At 45.1% G+C, this 23540-nt stretch overlaps 1 protein-coding gene and 1 non-coding gene across 2 annotated transcripts in view; both read right to left on the bottom strand.

The window, feature by feature from the left end:
* The window catches only part of LARP1 (La ribonucleoprotein 1, translational regulator), a 64579-nt gene that overhangs the window by 21046 nt on the left and 19993 nt on the right, over window positions 1–23540 (bottom strand). Inside the window, exons 2-8 of the mRNA XM_053567092.1 lie at window positions 8030–8091; window positions 7694–7759; window positions 6417–6591; window positions 5047–5175; window positions 4763–4969; window positions 4501–4663; window positions 3455–3599 (exon numbers count right to left, since the gene is read on the bottom strand). Coding sequence (XP_053423067.1) covers window positions 3455–3599; window positions 4501–4663; window positions 4763–4969; window positions 5047–5175; window positions 6417–6591; window positions 7694–7759; window positions 8030–8091 — 947 coding nt within the window. The remainder of the gene's footprint in view (window positions 1–3454; window positions 3600–4500; window positions 4664–4762; window positions 4970–5046; window positions 5176–6416; window positions 6592–7693; window positions 7760–8029; window positions 8092–23540) is intronic.
* On the bottom strand, window positions 10818–10949 carry LOC128569432 (small nucleolar RNA SNORA55). The gene has a single exon (XR_008375379.1). It is a non-coding gene; the product is annotated as a small nucleolar RNA SNORA55 (small nucleolar RNA).

The raw sequence follows: 23540 nt of genomic DNA, 5'->3' as shown, positions 1-23540 counted from the left end.
CAAACAAAAAAAAAAAAAACCTTTTTATGGCTCAGCAAAATGGTTACAGCATCAGCCACATACACGGAAGTTGGTGGGCCAGCTAACCAACAATGACAACTGCAACAAAAAATAGCCAGGCATTGTGGCAGGTGCCTGTAGTCCCAGCTACTTGGAAAGATGAGGCAAGAGAATAGCTTGAGCCCAAGAGTTGGAGGTTGCTGTGAGCTATGATGCCACAGCACTCTACCAGGGTGACATAGTGCGACTCTGTCTCAAAAAAATAAAAAGACCTTTTATTTATTTATTTGGTGTTTTGCTTGACTCCCAGGTGTGTGCATGAGTCATAAAAAACCTTTTTAAAATCTTGTAAGTGGGGGCGGCGCCTGTGGCTCAGTCAGTAAGGCACTGGCCCCATATACCGAGGGTGGTGGGTTCAAACCCAGCCCCGGCCAAACTGCAACCAAAAAATAGCTGGGTGTTGTGGTGGGCACCTGTAGTCCCAGCTGCTAGGGAGGCTGAGGCAAGAGAATCGTTTAAGCCCAGGAGTTGGGAGGTTGCTGTGAGCTGTGTGAGGCCACAGCACTCTACCAAGGGCCATAAAGTGAGGCTCTGTCTCTACAAAAAGAAAAAAAAAAAATCTTGTAAGTGAAAAAGGAAAAATTTCAACATATGATAACATACTCTGTTGGAGAGGCTGGGCAAAGGGGCACTTTTGCTGGTGAGAATGCAAAAGGCACCACCCCCAGTATTGGGCACTATCTAGCAAAATCATGTATGTATTTACCCTTTTTAACTCAGCCATCCTATTTCTAGAAATCTATACCAAAGTTCAATGGCACAAATATAAAAAGATAAATATACAAGATTGTTACAGCACTAATGCAATTTATATAAAAAGACTGGAAACAACCAAAGTGCCGTTTATGGGGGCAGAAGTTGAAAAACCCATGGGGCACCCACACAATTGTGTACTATGAAACACCAGACAGGAACAAGAAATATTCTTCTATTATATAACACTACTCTTCAGTTAGCTCCAGTAAACCGATATTACATAAAAACAACAACAAAAAATTTTAGAAATAACATGTGTTGGCTCGGCACCTGTAGCTCAACAGTTAGTGTGCTGGCCACATACACCAAGGCTGATGGGTTCAAACCCAGTCTGGGCCTGGCAAACAACAACTACAACCAAAAACTAGCCAGGCGTTGGCCAGCGCCTGTGGCTCAAAGGAGTAGGGCACCAGCCCCATATGCCAGAGGTGGCGGGTTCAAACCCAGCCCCGGACAAAAACTGGAAAAAAAAAAAAATAGCCGGGCATTGTGGTGGGAGCCTGTAGTCCCAGCTACTTGGGAGGCTGAGGCAAGAGAATTACTTAAGCCCAAGAGTTTGAGGTTGCTGTGACCTGTGACGCTATGGCACTCTACTGAGGGTGACAAAATGAGACTGTTTCAAAAATAAACAAATAAATAAAACAAAACAGTTGGCTACTTTAAATTACATACGAACTTTATGGCCATCCTGTATTTAAAGGCATAACCACACAAAGATTATTTCAAATAAAAACTAAAGCCATTTTTTGTATAAAGTGAAAAGAACTTTTTTTAATAGTAGTGCCAGTATCATGAGAATAAAGTTAAGTATACTGTAGAATAAAATAAATGAATAATTACGTTGATGTCATTAGGAATTAAGATTTTGGACATTAGAGAAAGGAGCAGGTATAAGTAAAAGACGACCCGCCCCGTTAAGTAAAGACACTATACTCCTGAATTTTAATAGGAAGTATGAAATGATGTATCTTATCTTACCAAAAATAAAACACCAAGAAAAACCAAACCTTTAGAACAATTATCAACCAAGTAGCAATAAGCACCCTTAAAACTCAAATTATGGCACTAAATATAATTTCCCAAAAGAAAAGAACTATGGTCCCTTTAAAAAGCAACTAATTCCAGATTTGGGACAGAAAACACACAAGATGAACTCGGGTCCCATTAGCAAAAGACAGGACAATTTGATTTGATATCCTAACTGCAATGGATTGAAATAAATGTTTGAAACCATAAGCCTATAAAAACAATGATACTAAAACAAATACCCACTCCCGCCTCATTGGTAACTTTTATTTATTTATTTTTTTTGTAGAGACACAGTCTCACTGTACCGCCCTCGGGTAGAGTGCCGTGACGTCACACAACTCACAGCAACTTCTAACTCTTGGGCTTACGCGATTCTCTCGCCTCAGCCTCCCAAGCAGCTGGGACTACAGGTGCCCGCCACAACACCCGGCTATTTTTTTGTTGCAGTTTGGTGGGGGCTGGGTTTGAATCAGCATATGGGGCAGGCGCCCCACTCAATGAGCCACAGGCGCCGCCCTCATTGGTAACTTTTAAATATTATCAGGGATCAACTTATAATTATGCAAACTAGTTAACAGAAAGAAAAGATCAAACATTTATCTGCTGTTTCATGTAAACTATACTTCTTGGTAACTGAACACTAATGAGGCAAAGTTACTCCTCAAAGAGTTATGTATTTCAGTAATAAATGAAGACTAATGTCAAACTGACTGATGAGGTACCAAAAAAAGAGTAAATAAATTTAAAACACTAAAGACTGATTCTTATATCACAAGAGATAATCACATGAAATATTATGCGACACACTGAAAGAGAACATATCAGATCTATAAAGTATTCTTGACAAAAGGAGGGAAAAAAACCCAAACTTAAATCTACTCAGGCTTCTAGATTATCAATTTACAAACTTTGGAGTACAGATAAACATGGTCAATGACACCATTGTGTCCTGTGGGAAATTCCACAGGATATACCTCCTTATTTATTCAAATAATAAATGGCAAGGAAAAAGAAAAACAGAAAGGAAAGGAAGGGAGGAGACTTAACAAGACAATACATGGGTCTTATGTGAATCCTAATGCTCACCAAGTATTAAAAATTTTTTGATTAACTGAAGTGAATTTGAAATTGACTAGTATTTGGTGTTATTTAAGGAACTGTTGATACTTTTGGGTGTGATTATGATGCTGTGATTATGTTTTTAGTAAGTCTGTTTCTTAGAGATATGTACTGAAACATTTGTGGATGAAATGACAGATTATCTAGAATTTTCTTCAAAGCAATGAGAGGGGAAACAGATGAGGGTATAGATGGAATACTGACTACAAGTTAATATCTGCTGAAGCTGCTGGTGATGGGTTTATTATATACTATCCTGTCAACTTTTGTAAATGTCTAACATTTTCCATGATGAGAGAGAGGGGAGGGGGGCAGAGAGGGAGTAAGCGAAGGAGGAAGGGAGGGAGAGGAGGAGGCCAGTCAAGCCTGGGGATTTTAACAGAATTAATCAAATGGGCATTCTTCTAGGGTCAGCCTTGGCCCAAAACTCCAGTTCTGTAAATGGGACCATTCTTTCCCCCACACCTCAACCCCAAGGAGAAAGACATACCGCAAAGATGAGTGAAATGTCAGTGGTAAGGGCCTGCACCCGGTGGAAGGAAGCAATAAGGGTGATGGGTAGGAAACCATCAGCATCCATTTTCCGTCGCAGGAAGAAGTCTCGTTCTAAATTGTCAACGCTGAAGTAGTATTCACTAAGTGGACGGGAGAAGAGGCATCACTAAGAGATTGCTACGTCCCTTACGAAAACACCTTTCCCAATTCTGCTGTACATCCCAACAATCTCACACAGCTTGGGACCTAGCTTGTTCCTATCCTACATACAAACAATGTTAAAAGATGAAGACAGATGAGGTTATCCTTACCTTGCTTTGGGTCAAATCACTCCCTCTGCCCTTCTGCCCCTTTGCATGTCTAGCAAAGTCTTCATCCTCCTTTAAAACCCAGTCACTTTCTCCTCTGCTCCTAAAATACTTCTAACACTCTACTGCAGTTATTTATTTCCTTATACAGATCCCCCACTGGACTATGAGACAATATCCCAGAGTGGTTAAGAGCAAAGGTTTTGCAATCAGACAGAAATGGATTTAAATCTGTGCTTTGCTATTTGCTAACTGTAAGACTAAGCAAGTGACTGGGCCTGTTTGCTTATCTATAAAATGGGGATAAAATACCCAGCTTACGAAGTTCAGCAGATAAAAATTACAGGATTAAATTAATGTCTATAAAGCATTTAACACTGAGCCTTGGATAACAGTGAACACTCACTAAACATTTGCCAGCATTCTGTCAATCCTGTTATCACAAATGGGGAAGCACATAAGGTGATATATTCAATCTAGACATTTCCCTTCCTTTCTTGTGATATAATTTTTAATTTTCTCAAGGTAAATATGATATTAATTCTGTAATAACAACTTTTTGAAAAGGAAGCTCAAATGACAAGAGAAAAGCTATCTTTCACAACTCCAACCAGAGGCTGCACTGCTGCTAGCACCAGAAGGGGCTCTGCCTAGCCCTCCTCTGCCCAGCTGTAATCCTCTGGCAACCCCTGATCTCTCACTCATCTTTTCAAGAAGGCTCCTGTGCACTCACATTTGGCGCTTGATGTAGTCTTTCAGCAGCTCCTGGTCCACACTGTAAAGCTCAGTGCTGCTGACATTGTCGAAGTAGTAGGTGATGTTGTTCATGTACTTGGGGGTACGAGGCCCCTCTGCACCATCAAACTTTCGGTAGCCAAACTGGTAGTCAAAATGGGCTACAGGGAAAACAGGTGTCATGAGGGAGAGCAGATTCCTGCCCACCACCCCTGCCACACTCCCTTGGACATCCCGGAGCCCAAAGGGGCCTCACGTACTTCGAGTGCCACCCCGGCCGCGTCCCCGGCCGCGACCACGCCCCCGTCCACGGCCACGGAAGGAAGCCCGCGCCCCACCAGCCCCATCACTCTTCACACTCGATGTCTCATCCTGGTCATGCCAGGCAGGCTCCGGTTTGGTCTCTGGTTGCCAGGCTGGGGTGGGGGGGGCCACGGGCACAGGAACGTAGGTGGCAGGCTCAGACCCTATGGGGAGAGGGGGCAGCAGGTCAGGCCTAAGGATGTCCCCCATGTCCAGGCCCTCCATAGTTGGTAGTGCCTACCTTTGATCTCCCCACGGTTGGCAGGTATATGTCTCGGCTCCTGTGGGCGAGCAGGGCGTGAGGCCAGTTTCTCTCTGGGTACTTCAGGCTTCATGTCTATTTGCAATGGAACCCACTTGTGTTTGTTCCCTGGGAGACAGCATGGATATGTGACAAAGGTTTGAGGGGAAAGACCTCCTCCTAGCCAGCCTTATCAGATTCTTCTTCCCCTGTCCTGGGCTTGGGCCTAAATCACAATCTGGTGACCCTGGGCAACTCCCTTTCTCCCACACTGGGCCTCCTTTTTACATATAAAGCCAGGTCAGGTGCAATAGCTCATGCCTGTAATCCTAGCACTTTGGGAAGACAAGGTGGGAGGATCACTTGAGGCCAGAAGTTTAAGACTAGCCTAAGCAACAGAGCAAGGTCTCATCCCTATAAATGAAAAAAAAATTTAACTGAAGTTAAAATAAAATAAGGAGGCCAATGGTCCTCAGTGCAGACTCTTTTTTTTTTTTTTATAGAGACAAGAGTCTCACTGTACCACCCTTAGGTAGAGTGCCATGACGTCACACGGCTCACAGCAACCTCTAACTTCTTGGGCTTAGGCGATTCTCTTGCCTCAGCCTCCCGAGCAGCTGGAACTACAGGCACCCGCCACAACGCCCGGCTATTTTTATGTTGCAGTTTGGCCGGGGCTGGGTTTGAACCCGCCACCCTCGGCATATGGGGCTGGCGCCCTACTGACTGAGCCCCAGGCGCTGCCCCAGACTCTTAATTTAACGCCCAATATTGATTTCTGCAAAGTCAGAGAATCCTATTCTGAAGTCAGACATATATAGCTGCCCAAGGTAAAGACTACTTTCCAGACTCCCTTCAGACATGTGCGAAAATGCTACCTAAGAGAGCTGAGTTAAAGCAGCCAATTCCAGGTTGAGTCCCTAAAAGGAAAGAAGATACCTCCCCTCTTTCCCCTTCCTCATAGCTGCAATGAGAAGGAAATAGGGAACCATTTTGGATAATGAAGAGTCAACGCACCACAGCAAGATGAAAGGAATTAAAGAACTGCCATGCTAGACCTGGCCTACGTACACCAAGCTGTTTGTTATATGAGGGAAAAACTTTTATCTTGTTTAAACCACTGTTACTGTGAATCTCTATTAGAACAAACCTGACCCTAACCATTTCAGCAGGTTTTTGGAAACTTTTTATCTTTAAGAGGAGGAACTGATGAACAGATGGTTGAAGAGAAGACCGCTGTCCCAATGGCCCACATCAGTCATCCCACAACTTTCTGGGGGGCACATGAGACTCCCCCAGCAACCCCCTAGGAGGTGTGCCATTTCATAATTCCATCCTGCCACCTACTCCCAAGTCTGGTTCCCACTCACCTTTCTTTTTCTGCCCGCCTCGCTGGCAGTCCTCATCCCCATTCTTCTCCTCCCCAGATTCATCCGATTTGGTTTTGGGGCTTTCCTTACTGTCGCTCCCCTCTCCTTTCTCCTGTTCCTTCATGTCCTTCTTGGGTGGCTGCTTACGAGTAGGCTGAGGTTTATGGGACTGTGGCTGTAGTGGGAAGTAACCAGGAAATGAGGTGAGTGTGAAAGCCTTATGGTATGGGAGGCAGGGTACTTCCTGTCAGGAGCAAAGACAAGCTGAAGGAGCTACAGGTGTATTCTAAGGTTCTACTTTCATACCTGAGATGCTTTCACTGGAAAACATAATCTAATGGGCCAGCAGGCAGAAGAGACAACTTGCCCTTCCAGCTTCCAAGTCTAAGTGACAGAAAGATGCTGGGGCCCATAAAAACCAAATGTTTACTCCCTCCAACCAGGGCTGTGTTGTCTAGGTAATCTGCGGGATGAAGAGATAAAGACCCCTGGCCTGTCAAAAGCAAAACCTATCTGTGAATTGAAGGTGGCCACAGGCAGTGAGTAAGGGATCCAGGTCACTGGTCCAGAACAAAAGGGCTGAGAAAGAAAGAACTGACCAGAGTTCCTCCCCTTTGCTGGGGTACAGGAGAATTTTATGTTTCCTCAACACATGTGGTGTGGAGGTTAGGCTGCCCTAATGACCACTCTTGTTTCACTCACAGAAAATTCAAGTTTAGTGATGGAGAACGAAGACTTTGGAGTACAACACACCTGATTTCCAATCCCCACTGGGCCATTAAGGGCCAGTAATTAAAACTCTGAGTCTTAGTAGCCTCACCTATAAAATGGGGAAAGAGCCTAGGTTGAAGTATACTAAGAGGGATAGATGATGAACAGACCACAGAGTTGACCCTATATGGGTCAACAACACAGGTACGAGTCCATTTATACGTGGATTTTATTTCCCAACCAAACGTGGACCAAAAAATACAGTATTAGTGGGATGCAAAACCTACATATACAGAGGGCCAACTGCAGGACTTGAATATGTGAGGATTTTGATAGGCACAGGGGTCCTGGAATCAACCCTTCAAGTATACTGAGGGACAACTGCATTTGGCAGTTCCTGACACAAAGCAAAGGCTTAAATGATGAAAACTCTTAGCTATTTCAATGTTGTCAATTTTGTAACAACTGTTTTAGAAAGGTAAACTCTGAGGCTCTGAAAACTTGAGAACACAAAATGGAAATTTTAGATAGGAGTTCAAACCTGCCCATCGTCCCCACAGACTCACCTGCACACTTTTGTGGGCTATCTCTCCAGGTGTGGGCCAGTTGATTGCATCTCCAAAGTCACCAACCTGCAAGGCACATTCTATGAGGGTTCCTAAGGGGTTGGGGGAAGATATACCTGGTCTCTGCCATTTAGTCCCTCACCCAAGGTCTAGCTCTAAGAGATCAGAGGCCAATCAGTCTGTCCACTAGATCACCCACACTGGAGGCCCAGAGGGGCTCTCATGCTATTCAGAGAGGGCCCAATACTGCCTAACAGTCCAGAAGCACTCACTAGAAAAGGAAAGAAGCTGCCACCTCCAGGAAATCTTCTTGGAGTACCCACTCTTATTCCTTACCTTGCTGCTTTTGCGCGGTTTAGGAACAGCTGCCCTCACCACTTTGGCCGGAGCAGAATGTTCTGTGGGAACAAGAACAGAAAGATGGTTATGCACAACCTACGAGGGGGCCACTACTAGCTCCTCACCCTCACATCACCCCCACTCAGTCAAGCAACTTGCAGGTTTCTACAGGAGGAAGAAATAGTGGAGAGGAGAAAAAAATGTGCTTAAATACCAATAATAATTGTATCAGCCCCTTCCTCAAGAAATCACAGAAAATCAGATCACACAAAGAGCCAGCAGCAACACCCCAGGAACTCAGACTCTGAGATAAGAGGACCCTCACAGAGTTCAGCTCTATACTCAAGCTTGTAAATCAGGGACTGAGCCCTAGAGAGCAAAGTCCATGCCAGAGTTAGTTAGCACTGTAATTCAGTGCTCTTGTATCATCACAGATCTTATTAAGGGTCTGAAAGATTATTTCTGGGCTCCACCATTCTAAAAATTTGTTTCTGCACAGACTAGGGCTAGTGATCATACGGAAGGCAAGATAAAAAAAAAATCAAGAAATCTAGGAACCACACCAGGGCCAGCCACTCAGGAAAGATTTTGTCTGCCTCCTCAGTTTCCAAAGAAAAAGTAGGCATCCACTTGATTTAGCAGTTCCCCCTTCAGCAAATGATCCTAATGATACAAATTAGATAAAGCTTATGTACAAAGATATCCACCAAAGTGCTATTTTAGAACTTAAAAGTTGAAAACAACCCACTTGACTAAAAGCAGGCAATTGGCTAAATACAATTAATCCATTTTTAGAACAGCCATTAAAAAGCTACACGATCTCTAATGATATGAAAAGTTGGACACAATAAATGAGAAAAGATATAACCCCCCTTTTTGCAAAAAAAAAAAAAGCATACATGCACAAATACATGGTATACTCTCTAGAGGAATACTTTAAGTACGATCAAACGTTAAATACTACATTGAAGAGATTTAAATGTTTTGACAGTGACAGATACAGGCTTTAAAAGAAAAATGTCCTCTATTTTTTAAGTGGTTCTAATAGGTTCAGTCCTTTTTATACTCAACATTTGTTTTCCCAACATAGTTCTGAAAGGTTTCTGCCCCTTCCTCCCCCAGAGACCCACAGGAAAAGACACATCCTGAGGCTATGTTCACCCACACTTCTCTCCCATTACTTTGCCTCCACTGTTGATCAGCCAAGCCAGGGCTAGAGCTGCCACCAGTCCCTGAGCAGAGAAATTTGCCTAGCTGGCCTTGAAAGGAATGCTCTACTCCTTGATCAGACTCATGTTCCCTTAATGAGCAGACAGTGTCCTTGCCTGATTGCTAGTTGCGAGGCCACTGCATTTCTGGTTTCTGCCTGCCACTAGAGCCACTGCCCCCTCAAGATACTCCACATGCCTTCTAAGAGCTGGAGCTGTGCAACTTAGCCCACAGCATTCCCCACACCCTATGCTGGGCAGTGGTGAACTAGAAAATCTCAGTCTCAAAAGGAAGGAGCCCTGAGGGCCAGGGAGCTACTCTGCACTCCCCTTCTCTCCTGACTCCTGGGTTGGCCCAAGTAAGCCTACCATCACCCAGTTTCTTGACAAGGCTAAATATTTCACCTGCTTCAAACCAGGACCAGGTTACTGTACACCTGTACTGAGCTGCTGCTAGTGATCACTTCTCCCAGTACCCAAATACCCTTCCACGCATGCTACCAGAAGAGCAGACTAAAGGGCCTGTAACACCAAACTCATTAACAATATGCTGAAAGGGAAATGAGGTTCAGAGGACAAGCTATTCCCGAAGACTTTTCCTTAAAAAGGTGAGGCAAAGTTTTTCAGGTCACTGTTTGATCGCAAAGGGACATAATATCGAAAACTCCAGTCTTGGCTCAGCGCCTGTGGCTCAAGCGGCTAAGGTGCTAGCCATATACACCTGAGCTGGCAGGTTCAAATCCAGCCTGGGCCCGCCAATCAACAATGGCCTACAACCAAAAAATAGCCGGGCGCTGTGGCGGGTGCCTGTAGTCCCAGCTACTTGGGAGGTGGAGGTAGGAGAATCACTTGAGCTCAAGAGTTGAATGTTGCTGTGAGCTGTGATGCCCCGACACAAAAAAATCTAGTCTTCAATCAATGTGACAGCCCTCCTCCCATGAAAAGATCCCACTGATTCCCTAATTCTTACTAATTCCAAGCTGAAGAAGGCAATCAGTCTGGGCATACATATGAATATTCTTAAATTAGTGCAGTGTAGAGAGGCCCTTGTGAGTTTGTTGAAAAAGCCCCATCCCCAGGTCCCTCTGTCCAGAGGATTCATGATGCCCTGTTCCTGCTTTGCTCCTGACTAGAGCCTCAGGTTATCCCTGACAAAGAGAAATCAAAAAGACAGAAAAATCCACTGGGGAGAGAGGACCATTTTTGCCTTTATGTAAAATTCACATATCTGTTAATATCATACTAGGCCTCTGGGAAACCCAGGAAGGCTTAGATGAGCTGCTTTCAGGCCCTGCAAGAGACTAGGCTTTCTGACTTGACTTCAATTACATATATCCCTTTCTGGGTACCTTCCCAGGCACCCACCCTCACCAGGTAACTGTCACAGGAGACAATCCTCCTACCATTGCATTCTAATATCTGCACCTGCTGCCACTGACCCAAAGGCCAGTTCAAGAAACACCATCATTCACTTTTAAGAAAACAGTTGCAGAATGTTAGAACAGCAAAAAGGACCACAGTTGTTGTTGTTTTTTTTTTTTGTTTGTTTTTTTATTCCTTTATTCCTAAGGGGGAAAAAATGTGGCAGAGTTGTAGAGACAGACGCCAAAACAAATGGAAAACCTGTCTGGATTTCCTCTGCTGATGCTATAGCACCATCTGTCCCCAAACCAGCACGAAACAGCAAGGAATGGGAAAGATAAAGGTGCTCAGGACCATAGTTTTAAAATCTCTATTTGTAGAAAGGGAACTGCGACCACAGAGGGGAAGGGGCTTCCTCAGATCTAGGTAAAGAGCTAACCTTTGCCAAAGCTCCTAACCAGCTCACCAGAAACCTCAAGGGAGCACAGTGGTTCCCCTGTCTCTGTTCCACTGATAGAGAATGAGTCAAAAACCTTCGCGGTGCAATCTCAGGGTTTCCTAGTAAAAAGAGGATGACAAGGGGTGTTTCTTAGAGAGGGAGGTAGAACTGTGGAGAGGCAGGCCCTAGGCAGGGCCCAGCTGATTACTGGTCCACAGGTTTCTGGGGCTCAGAATTTTCTAGGGGAGGATGGCAGAGGACCTAAAGGGGTGTTCCTCCTCAACTAAGGCCAGTCAGGGGCTAAAAGGTATCTGGACTATAGTTAGCCAGAAATGAGCAGTACTGACTCTAGTTCTAGGTGGTCAAAGGGCTTCCTAAATACACACACTTTTAAAAATGAAAGTCACTAAAATTTCTATGTGTACAAAGCAATCTGAAATTGGTGGTGCTGAGGGCATCAGAGGACTTTTCCAGAAACTATACTACTTCATGACAAAGTCACTTTTTATTTAGATTATTTAAGATTATTTCAAGTGGCAAGGAGCAGGGAGCTAAGCCATCACTTCCGAAGGATGGATGAAAGGAAATGAGGGATGCAAGGTAGCTGCTGAGGGAGGGCAGGACAGAAAGGAATTAGTAACTGGGATGGTAGAAGCAGGGACAGCAGCTCACATGTAAAGTAGAGTGGGTGATGACCACACAACCATGACAGTCTAACACCCCGAGATCCTCTGTCTCTCTGAGCCTCAGCTTTCCAGTGTCTATCACCCCTTCATTCAAATATAACCTAGAAAAGCTGAGCAGCCCAATCACTAAGCATGTGGATCTTATTACCTGATGAACTTGGGTTGGAGTCCCTACCTACTCTGCTCCTTCCTTGCAGAGCTCCTTCAAAAGTCAGCTTCCAAGCCAGGCACGGTGGCTCATGTCTGTAATCCTAGCACTCTCGGAGGCTAAGTGAGAGAATCATTTGAACTCAGGAGTTCAGGACCAGCCTGAGCAAGAAAGAGTGAGACCCCATCTCTACTAAAAACAGAACAATCAGCCAGGTATTGTAGCTGCTATGGCAGGCGCCTATGGTCTCAGCTATTCAGGAGGCTAAGACAGGAGTATCCCTTGAACCCAGGAGCTTTGAGATTGCTAGGAACTAGGCTGATGCCATGGTACTCTATCTAGCCTGGGGAAACAGTGAAATTCTCTCTCTCAAAAAAAAAAAGTGCAGCGCACCCAGTAAATACTCAACTAATGTTAAGAAATGCAATTCAAATTTACAAAGGAAGCTAAATTATTTCCAAGCAATCCCTATCCTCCCCCTTAAGAGAAAGGAAAACACACCAAATCATCTCTCAACATGAAAGAAAAGAATCAGAGTGTGTGGAAAAACGCTTGGGGGTGGGGAGGCACCTCTGGCTCAATGAGTAGGGCGCCAACCCCATACACCAGGGGTGGCAGGTTCAAACCTGGTCCCAGCCAAAAACTGCATTAAAATAAAAAAGAAAAGAAAAATTCTTGAGGATCAACTGGGTCAATTCACTCAATCTAGATTGCAAATGAGCCCCTCTACCCATCTTGGTTCTTTTTCCAGGCAATGACTGGAATGTGTGTACATGGGGGGGGGGGGGGGGAGCACTCCCACAATGTCCTCCAGAGAGAGGTTTCCGGGCTCCAGGGCAAGTTTCCCCAGGAAAGAGGAAAGAAAAGCTTTAGAACACTGCAGTTTTAAATAGGAAAGATGGGGAATTTACCACGGATCCCCCAGCAGAAGCTTTGGCATAAACCCCTGCTTTGTTAAGATAGGAAGAACAGGGAGAAGTCCTGGGGCTAGAAGAAATCTTGTCATTCCATTTTTCACCCAGCCAAGAAAAGGAAGAGAGCCCAGGCCTTACTTCAGAAGTCTCTCCCAGGCCAGGCACGGTAGCTCCTAGCTAGCTCCTGTAATCCTAGCACTTTGGAAGGCTGAGGCAAGAGAATCTCTTGAGCTGGGGAGTTAAAGACCACCCAGAGCAAGAGTGAGACCTTTTAGTCTCTATTGATAATAGAAAAAATTAGCTGGGTGTGGGGGCAGATAGCTACTCTAGAGGCTGAAGCAGGAGGATCACTGGAGCCCAGGAACTTGAGTTTGCAGTGAGCTATGGTAACACCACTGCACTCTAGCCTGGGGGTCAGAGGGAGACCAAGCCTTAAAAAAAAAAGTCTCTCCTACCTTCTCAAGGGGGCTACACCCATAGACACCTGGTACAAAGCCAGATTAAACAGATTAAAAATTATGTACTTCCTGGCCAGGCGTGGTGGCTCACGCCTGTAGTCCCAGTGCTGTGGGAGGCCGAGGCGGGTGGATTGCCTGAGCTCAGAGGTTCAAGACCCATATGAGCAGCAATGAGCCAGAGTAAGACCCCGTCTCTACTAACAACATCAAAAACAGCCAGCACCGCAGGAGAAAGAAGAAAATCTACAAAAAAGGAGTACTTCAAACAAAGAAGAATGAACAAGCACACTGAAATTAAAAATAAAAAAAAAAAATTATGTACTTCCTATATTGTCTTATTCCAGAAAGATCCCAGGACAGTTGACCTTTTTTTGGCTTTTTTTTTTCTTGTATTAAATCATAGCTGTGTACATTAATGTGATCGTGGGGCACCATGCACTGGTTTTACATACAATTTGAAATATTTTCATCAAACTGGTTAACATAGCCTTCCTGGCATTTTCTTAGTTATTGTGTTAAGACATTTATATTTTACATTTAGTAAGTTTCACATGTACCCTTGTAAGATGCACCCTAGGTGTGGTCCCACCAGACAGCTGACCTTTTGAAACAAAAACTACCCAGTGGGGCTAGCCAAGACTTGGTTCAACCAATGAGAAACTAATGAAGGTTTTGTTTTTTTTTTTTTTTTTGAGACAGTGTCTCACTACGTGGCCCTCAGTAGAGTGTCATGACATCATAGCTCACAGTAACCTCAAACTCTTGGACTTAAGCGATTCTCTTGCCTCAGCCTCCCAAGTAACTGGGACTACAGGTGTGGCAGTTGTCACCGTTGTTTAGCTGGCCCGGGCCGGTTCGAACCCGCCAGCCTCAGTGCATGTGGCTGACGCCATAAACACTGTGCTATGGGTGCCGAGCCAAGAAACTAATGAAGGTTTTAGAGGAAAAAGCACATAGGTGATACAAATTCATGAGGTCATGGAAAAAAGAACTGACAAGAGGAAAGGAGAAGTTGGGAGTTAAAACTGAAAGACTACTGCGGTGAAAGGTTAGATGAGGTTGGGCCAGTTGGAAGAAAAGCCTGAAGGACTGAGAGTGGGTGGTCAGAGAGGACTACTACATTTCAGGTCCAAAATCTACCTGAGAATGATTGAATGTTTATTTGGGGACTAGTATCACCTCTGGAGACTGGCACAATCTCAACCACTGAGATTTCTCATCAAAGTAGGAGAAATGTTATTAGCAGCAAATTGTAGACATAGTAATATTAATGACAGATAATATGTACTGACTGAGCACATAATAGATACCATACACTATTCCAAACTCTCTGCATGGACTCTTAATCCTCACAATAACGTTGCATTGTTTCCTCTCATTGGTTTTATTTTGCAAATGAGGCACTGAAAGCACATGGTAGAAAGGTTATTTGCCCAGATTATAGCCAGCAAGTAGCAGAACAGGATTTGAAGCCAAGTAGTCTGCCTCTAAAACCTGCGCTCTTAACCAATAGGAGGTGGTGGAACAGAAGCTAAGGAGTCCAAATAATCGCCTCACTATGGCCAACCAGGGATCTACCTGAGAGTGTAACTCAGGATCCCAATAATGGAATGCAGCAGAAGCATCTAAGCGTAAGATGGGGCAGCAGGCAGTAAAGAGGGGGGGAAATTGTGGCCTTCTGATTTCACAAAAAAAATTTTTTTTTTTTGGGTGGTTTTTTTGAGACAGAGTCTCAGTCTGTTGCCCAGGCTAGAATGTGTGGCTGTAACCTAACTCGTAGCAACCTCAAACTTACAGGCACCTACCACAACACTCAGCTAAATTTTCTATTTTTAGTAGAGATGGGGTTCACTCACTCTTGCTCAGGCTGGTCTTGAACTCCTGGGCTCAAATGATCCTCTCACCTTGGCCTTTCAAACAACTCCTGGTCAATGATTGTTCTTTTTTAAGCACCAAAGGAAGCCAGAAAAGCTTCATTTTCTCTATTGTACCCCTTTTTAATGAAAACATTTGTTATGTAAAATTTGGATTTAGTCAAAATTTCCTGATGGCCTGGAAGGCCACAGGTTCCCTCCCACCCACCCACCACCTGTGCCTGCCCGTCCCAGGCCAGCCTGTGAGCAGAGTTTGAAAAAAGCCTGGCTACTTTCAGCTGTCACCAGACTCGGAATGGGTAGAGTCACAAAGAAGGAGCCTAGAGACCCTAAGGCCTTCCCCCCTGCCACTCACCTATGCAAACACACACCCCCACCGAAGAACAGAGTAAAAAGAATGCTGGCTTAATCCTCCTCACATTGTTCACCAGTTCCTGCTGCCACTACTTCTCAGAAGCCTCTCTGCCCAGCCCTTTCCCACCCAGATTTCCCCCAGCCCTGCAGAGGAAACATAACAAGGGGCCGAAGGGTGCTGGGATGTGAGGGTAGTGGGCGGGGGGAGGGAAACCTTCAAAAGGTCAGAGCATCTGAAGTGCTCCCTAAAAAGAAGCTGTAGGCTAGCAGCCAGCCCAGGAGTACAGAGTTTGTATCCCCTTGGCCTAAGAGGAGGGACAAAGGCTCCAGTCACATAATACAGCCAGCCTGGTCTGGCTCAGGCCCAGGCCTAGCCCCAGGTGACTATCTTTAGCCTGTGGTAACCCAGGCGGTGCACAGTGCTCCCAGACATGGACCTGGTCTCCCCCGCTGCCAGTACTAGTCCCTAAAGTCATGCCCAGAAGCTGATTAACAATCACAAAACTGAAATGTCTCAGTGGCCACCAAAACCCCTGGCCTCCAAGTGCCAGCTCCCCAACCCACCCTTTTATGAAGAGCACATTCACTTAGAAGTAGTAGTAACCAACTTGTACTGAGTGCCCACTAGGTGCCAAAAACTAATGTAAGTTGCTTTCTATATGTGATTTTACTTAATCATCTCAAAAGGACACTATTACTCCAGTTTTCCAGAAAATGAAAGTGAAGGAAGGGACTTACCCAGCATCCCAAACCGTATGTTGATGTAAGATGACTGATTACTCATTATCACAGATTTCAGAGTAAATTCTCCTTGGTAGTTTTCCTGACTGCCCAATGTAAAGTGCTGCACAGCCAGTAACTAGGGATAAGTTCTAATTTACTCTGCAATTTACAGACCTCAGAATACTCACTACTGCCTGAAATGATTGCCTTTTTGTGTATCTCAACTCCACTAGACAATGATCAATTCCTGAGCCCTTACTATGTCTCTGCATGGTGCTGAAGTTTTTTATATGTAGCTTATTTATTACAACCTCTCTAGAAGACAGGCATGCCAATGATTCCCAGTTAACAGATAAACCATAGTTTATGGGCTGCCACAGGCTCTCCTAGGCCCTACGTTTCAGAAGCCAATTTTGTCAGCATGCTGCTAGGCACACTTGATGCTCAGCTGTACACCTGACCAATACCCTGACATAGGAGGCTGCTGACCTCAGAGCAGGTTTTCTCCTATTCCTGGTGGTCAGCCACCACCGTAGGTAATACAAACTCAATTTTTTGTCCTAAATGTTACAGAATCTTCTGTTGGAAAAGGCTTCTGAATCCCCAGGAAATTAACTTGGATTATCCCCATTACCCAAGAGGAGAGGCTGATCGCACACCCAGCCAAAGCTGGGACTTGACAAATCTCAATGTACAAATAGGAAAACTGGGCACCAAGAAAGGCCTGGCTGTGCATAAAATCATCAGTGAATTGTAGAGCTTAGAACTAGAACATCAAGTTCCCACCTTCCAATCCAGAGCTTTTTTTTTTTTTTTGGTAGAGACAGGAGTCTCACTTTATTGTCCTTGGTAGAGTGCCGTGGTGTCACACTGCTCACAGCAACCTCCAACTCCTGAGCTTAGGCAATTCTCTTGCCTCAGCCTCCCGAGCAGCTGGGACCACAGGCACCTGCCACAACACCGGGCTACTTTTTGGTTGCAGTTTGGCTGGGGCTGGGTTTGAACCCACCACTCTCGGTATATGGGGCCGGTGCCCTATGCATTGAGCCCCAGGCACTGCCCTAATCCAGAGCTCTTTTTTAAACTGGGAAGCCAATATGCTCTCTCAACAAAATACTCACTGTGGATAACCACAACTACGACAGGGTGGAGGGCAGAGCCCAGGGACCCAAAAGTGTCAGAGGAGCTGTTCCCCCCACAACTGCTGATGCTTTCAAGAAAAACTACTTCTCAAGTAGAAATGGAATCCATGACAAAAGGAGTGGGGCTAGGAGTGCTCAGGTTGAAGTGGCTCTGGGAGAGGCTCCACTTCCATCCCATTTTTCCTCTTCAGGCTATGCCAACAAGGCTGAACCTCTCAGCTCCCTCTGGAAGGCAGAGGATAGGCATGCCCCAGAGGTGTCTTTCTCACTGACTATCTATCATGAGAGGCAGGCTGGGCACTCTGACTCAACTGAGCAGTAACAGCTCCACTCCTGCAGGTTGGGAACACTTAGCAACCTGAAAATTTTGAAGCAAAAGGAAGGACTTGGCTTGGAGCCTGTGGCTCAAGCAGCTAAGGTGCCAGCCACAGACACGTGAGCTGGCAGGTTCAAATCCAACCTGAGCCTGCCAAATAACAATGACAGCTGCAACCAAAAAATAGCCGGGCATTGTGGTAGGCACCTGTAGTCCCAGCTACTTGGGAGGCGGAGGCAAGACAATCACTTGAGCCCAGGAGTTGGAGGTTCCTGTGAGCTGTGATGCCACAGCTCTCTACCCAGGGCAACAGCTTGAGGCTCTGTCTCAAAAAAAAAAAAAAAAGGAAGGACTTCCCAGATGTCCCAAAAGCAGCCGGGGAGCGGCAATTCTCAGGGAGAGGCTAGTTGTCTCAATTCAGGTCAGCTAGGCCAGTCAGCCTTGCTTTCCTGAAGCTGCTGATTTACCTGCCAGGCTACATGCTACATCTCAGCTGGGAAAGAGTAGAGCCCCAGGATGCCATGAACGTAGAGACAGGTCAGATTCCATAGCCAGGGTGCTGCCCTGCCTGAAGACTCCCTACCTCTGATCACAGATGCCCTCAAGGCACCAATATACTCCTTCAGCAAATGCAGAAGAGATGGTCTGAACCCTACCCAAAACAGACCCCGCCAATAATTTACCTGACTGCTGGGTTAAAAGGCAGGGTACAGGAGCGGTTAACAGGATAGACTTTGGAGTCCATTCTTGGATGTGCTAATTAATAGCTGCTATCAATTAAGCTACTCACAAAGCCAGGGACACACGAGTCAAAACTGATCGATCTCTCATGCAGCTTATAACGTGCTAACATCAATGACAGCCAAACAACTAACTTCATTAGAAGGCACGGAGGCAGTTTATAGGCATGATCCTAACAATTGGACTTAACCTCTCATTTTCCAAAACTATGAAAGGGGTCTATGACAGCTAGCTCACATGATTAACGGACTAAACAAAGTAATATTTAAAATGAGCTTAAAACAAGAACTACGATAAATGCATGGTACTTATTTTTCTTTTCTCTGGGACAATTCTTGAATCTGCCTGGTGCCAAAAAGGTGGGGGGAGGGGGAAAGAATACAGTTGGTTGCTAGATTTACCAAATAGAAATTCAAGGGACACCCAGTTAAGCCTACATTTCAGATAAACAAGTGAGTAATTTTTTTTTTTGGAGACAAAGTCTCACTATGTCGCTCTCAGTAGAGCCCTCAGCTCACAGCAACCTCAAACTCTTGGGCTTAAGCGATTCTCTTGCCTCAGGCTCCCAAGTAGCTGGGACTACAGGTGCCCACCATAATAATACCCAGCTATTTTTTTGTTGTAGTTGTCATTGTTGTCTAGCTGGCCCAGGCTGGGTTTAAACCACCAGCCCCAGGGTATGTGGCTGGTGCCTTAACCACTGTGCTATGGGTGCTGAGCCAACAGTGAATAAATTTTTTAGACTAAATATGTCCCATGCAATATTTGGGATACGCTTATACTAAAAAATTCTTTTTGGATTATCTGAAATTCAAATTTAACTAACTGTCCTACATTTTTTAGTTGTCAAATCTGGCCATCATAGGGAGGAAGAACTATTACCCCGCGTTTCAAACTCCAAGTGGGAGAGCAACCAGAGCCTGGGCTACAAGTCAAGTGACTGGATGCCAGTCCCAGCTCAGGCACCACAGCCCTCAATGTGGACACTTGGCAAGTCTCTACAGGAGACGGTAGCTCTTCAGAGGACTGTGGTAGGGGAGGCAGAATCCTGTCTAGTGTAGTCTTTCCAGTCCTAATAGCTTGTCATTTTATCCTTACAGACCCCGATCCTCTTAAATGCAGTCAGCATTCCAGAAGATGAGCTACCCCTGCTAGAAAGGATTTCAGTCCTCCTCAGATTTTATTATGCATTAGAATTACCACCTGAGGAATCTATCAAAATGTACATTCTTGAATCTCATTCTTTAGAGATTGTTGCTTAGGACTGCTGAGGAATCTGCTGGATCATTCTAAAGTAGGTTTTCTATGAACATATTTGGAGTTTTTTTGTTTGTTTGTTTGTTTTTTTAAACAGAATCTCACTATGTTGCCCTCGATAGAGCGCCACAGCGTCATAGCTCACAGCAACCTCCAATTCTCAGGCTTAAGCGATTCTCTTGCCTTAGCCTCCTAAGTACCTGGGACTATAGGTGCCCGCCACAACGCCAGCTGTTTTTTTGTTGCAGTTGTTTAGTTGGCCCGGTCGGGTTCGAACCCACTACCCTCCATATATGTGTCTGGCACTGTAACCACTGTGCTATGGGCACTGAGTCACATTTTTACTATACTTTTTCTATGTTTAGATACACAAATACTTACCACAGTGTTACTACGTATAACTGCCTACAATATTGAATACAACATGCCATACAGGTTTGTGGGCTAGAAGCAACAAGCCATACCATATAGCTTAGGTATGTAGTAGACAACGCCATCAAGGTTTATGTAAATAACTATGATGTTTATACAACAACCAACTCGCCTAACAAAGTAATCCCAATAATACCTTTCTGGGCGGTGCCTGTGGCTCAGTGAGTAGGGCATTGGCCCCATATACCAAGGGTGGTGGGTTCAAAGCCGGCCCCAGCCAAACTGCAACAAAAAAATAGCCAGGCATTGTGGCGGGAGCCTGTAGTCCCAGCTACTAGGGAGGCTGAGGCAAGAGAATAACCTAAGCCCAAGAGAGCTGGAGGTTGTTGTGAGCTGTGACGCCACGGTACTCAAACACCTTTCTCAGAAAAAATCCTGTCATTAAATAATGCATGACTGTATTTGGGTTCTTGTTTTGATACTGATACTTTTCTATTTTACATTTATGTTCTTTTGTATGTATTAAATTTTAAAAGTTTCTTGGAAAGAAAAAGAAAATGGCAGAGCTGTTGCAAAAGAAACAGGACCCAAATCCCCTCCCTATTTTGCTTCCCATTGGGCTACAGTTCCTGAGCAGAAGCCAGTTTGGAAACCCTCGCTTTGCACTTGCAATACTAGCACTCTGAGAGGCCAAGGCAAGAGGATAGCTCCAACTCCAGAGTTTGAGACCAGCCTGAGCAAAAGCAAGACGCTGCACCTACTAAAAACAGAAAAAAATTTAGCTGGGCATTATGGCAGGTGCTTGTAGTTCCAATTACTTGGGAGGCTGAGGCAGGAGGATCACTTGAACCAGGAGTTTGAGGTTGTGAACTAGGCTTATGCCATGGGCTCTACACTGGGCAACAGAGAGAGACTCCAGCTCAAAAAAAAAAAGAAAAAAACTCAACACACCCTCATTTCACAACTATAGAAGAAACTGGAGACTAGTTAACTAGCAGGCTTGTAGCAAGACTTCTACAGTCTAAGGAGCACAGAGAGAGGTGGGGATGGGGCAGTAGGCTTGGTTACAAGGCAGATTCCTGTCCACTATCCGAACTCCAGAAATCAATTTGGGGAAGTGGGCAGAGCTTGGGCACCTGCAGTTTTAACAAGTTTCCTGTGAAATGCCAATACCAATGAAGGTTTGAAAACTAAGCTGCTAATGAGTGAGAATGACAAAAAGGGACCCTGGTCTCCAATATCCAACCCAAGGTGTCTCACACTTATATAGGCAGGACTTAACCAGCTCACAAGAGTAGGAGATCACAGGTAGTTTTTTTTTTTTGAGACAGAGCCTCAAGCTGTCACCCTTGGTAGAGTGCTATGGCATCACAGCTCACAGCAACCTCCAACTTCTGGGCTCAAACGATTCTCCTGCCTCCACCTTCCAAGTAGCTGGGACTACAGGCGCCCACCACAACACCCGGCTATTTTTTTGTTGCTGCTGTCATTGTTGTTCGGCAGGCCCGGGCTGGATTCGAACACGCCAGCTCAGGAGTATGTGGCTAGCGCCTTAGCCACTTGAGCCACAGGTGCCAAGCCGATCTCAGGTAGTTTTATTTACACACTAACAACAGGCAGAAGAGGGGTGCAGAAGAAACTCATCCCCTGCATTTATCAAGCAGACCAATCCCCAGCAGCAGGAACAAAGACTGGCTAGGCCTACAAGCTGAGTGTCCTGACAGGACAGTCAAAAGGGATCAGTCCAGATTGACTTTGGGGTTTAGTTTTCCAACCAGGGGTGTCCAACCTTTTCTTTTCTCTGCCACACTTTGGAAAAAGAGGTGTTGTCTTGAGCTACATATTAAATACATAAATGCTAAAGAAAGCTGATTAACAAAAAAAAAAGGTCTGTGCACACTTTTAGTGACATCTGACACCACAGATAAGCCAGAAAAAAAAAAAAGTCCTCACAAAATCAACATACGTGGGCCACAGATCGGACAACGCTGCTCCAAACCCTGGTTGTACCAGATAAAAGAAAGCTCTGAAGGGAACTGTCTGCTTGCTTCAGCTTACAGCCAGCCAAATAGCCTCCACCCTCTCTTACCTTAAAACATGGTAGTTTTTCACCTAATGCCCTGAGATCTGGGTCTGTTAAAATAATGGCAATCACTCACTAAGCAGTGGGCCTTTTGTGCATTTAGTTTTTTAATCCTCAGAATGGAGGGACTATTATCCCAGTTTCAGAAGAGATTCAAAGTGAAGCAGTTAACCAAAGGTAACACATGGGAAGGCATCTGACCCCTAGGATCTGAAATCTTCTCAGGCTACCCTAAGCCTCTCTCAGCAATGCAGGAGACACACACTAGATTCTTGTCCCCAAAGGGCGCCTGCTCAAGCTTGCTGGCCCTCCAGAGGATGGAGGCTACCAGAACCCACTTTTCTGAGTCCATCAGTTCAGCTATCAGGGGGTGGGATAATGCCATTCAGTACAAGAGAAGAGGGAAAAGCACTGTCCAGAATCTAGATGTTGTTTATTGCAAAGGCCACCTGCAACCTGATGACCCGAGCTCTAGCCAGCAGCAAAACGCCAAGGGAATTCTACCTCCTCGAGCACTTCAAAAAGAAGTGGATGGAGAAAGCTATAGAAACCTCAAAGGTCAAAGTGTGGCAGGGGAGGGGAAAGGGAGGTGAAAAAGTAAAAATTTTATACAGAGCATGTGACCTGAAGAGAGCATACATCACTGTCAAGGTAAATGAACTTTCCTTACTCTTGGTGACCAAGGCTCATAAGGTACTTTCTTACCCACCAGCAAGTCTCCATTTGAGGTAGGAAGGGTATATGCGATTCTACCTATTTTATAGAACCACGCTTCTGAGTTTGTCCCAGGAGTGCCAAACTGTTACCAAACTGTTTTTTTGAGATCCCAGCCCTAGGTCCTGCCATTGTACCATGGAACAAAATTAACTTGCCCATTGACAGGTATGTGTAACAGGCATGAGGAAGGAATAGTGAACAAGAAGGCCCCTAACCTCTAAGAGTTCAGTTTATGTAAGGACTTTAATCTTAAACTCCACCTGTGATTGGCTAGTCTGACTGCCGGGCATGCTGTACTAAGCATCCTCAGGCAGCAAACAGGCTCAGGAAAAGTCTGGGATCAGTGTTTGTTATGTGCAGGAGAAGGGTGGCAGCCACAAACATGGGTATTTATAATTACAGTCTGGCAATGACTGAAGAGTGCTCTTCATTTTAACAAAGATTTAGCCCATACCATTGCCAGGTACCGTGGAGACTGCCAATGGTCCAGTCCATGAAACTAGCTGATGTAAAAACATAGATGGTGGTGGGTTCAATTCTAGGGGTCACTCTGTCCTCACACCAAGCAGGACCTGCAACCCTTATGCCTGGGCTCTTACTGAGAGATTACAGCAAGGCCCCAAAAGAACAAAATGCAGAAACACAAGCAAGAATTAAAGAGTGGTGCATCTGTGGAAAGAGCACTGGGCTGGGATTAGAAAAGCTGCCTGCTTC

The sequence above is a fragment of the Nycticebus coucang genome, chromosome 17 (genome assembly GCF_027406575.1).
Source record: "Nycticebus coucang isolate mNycCou1 chromosome 17, mNycCou1.pri, whole genome shotgun sequence".
NCBI classification, from domain to species: domain Eukaryota; kingdom Metazoa; phylum Chordata; class Mammalia; order Primates; family Lorisidae; genus Nycticebus; species Nycticebus coucang.
Note: the sequence above shows the minus strand (reverse complement) of the source record. Positions and strands in the feature narration are given on the sequence as shown.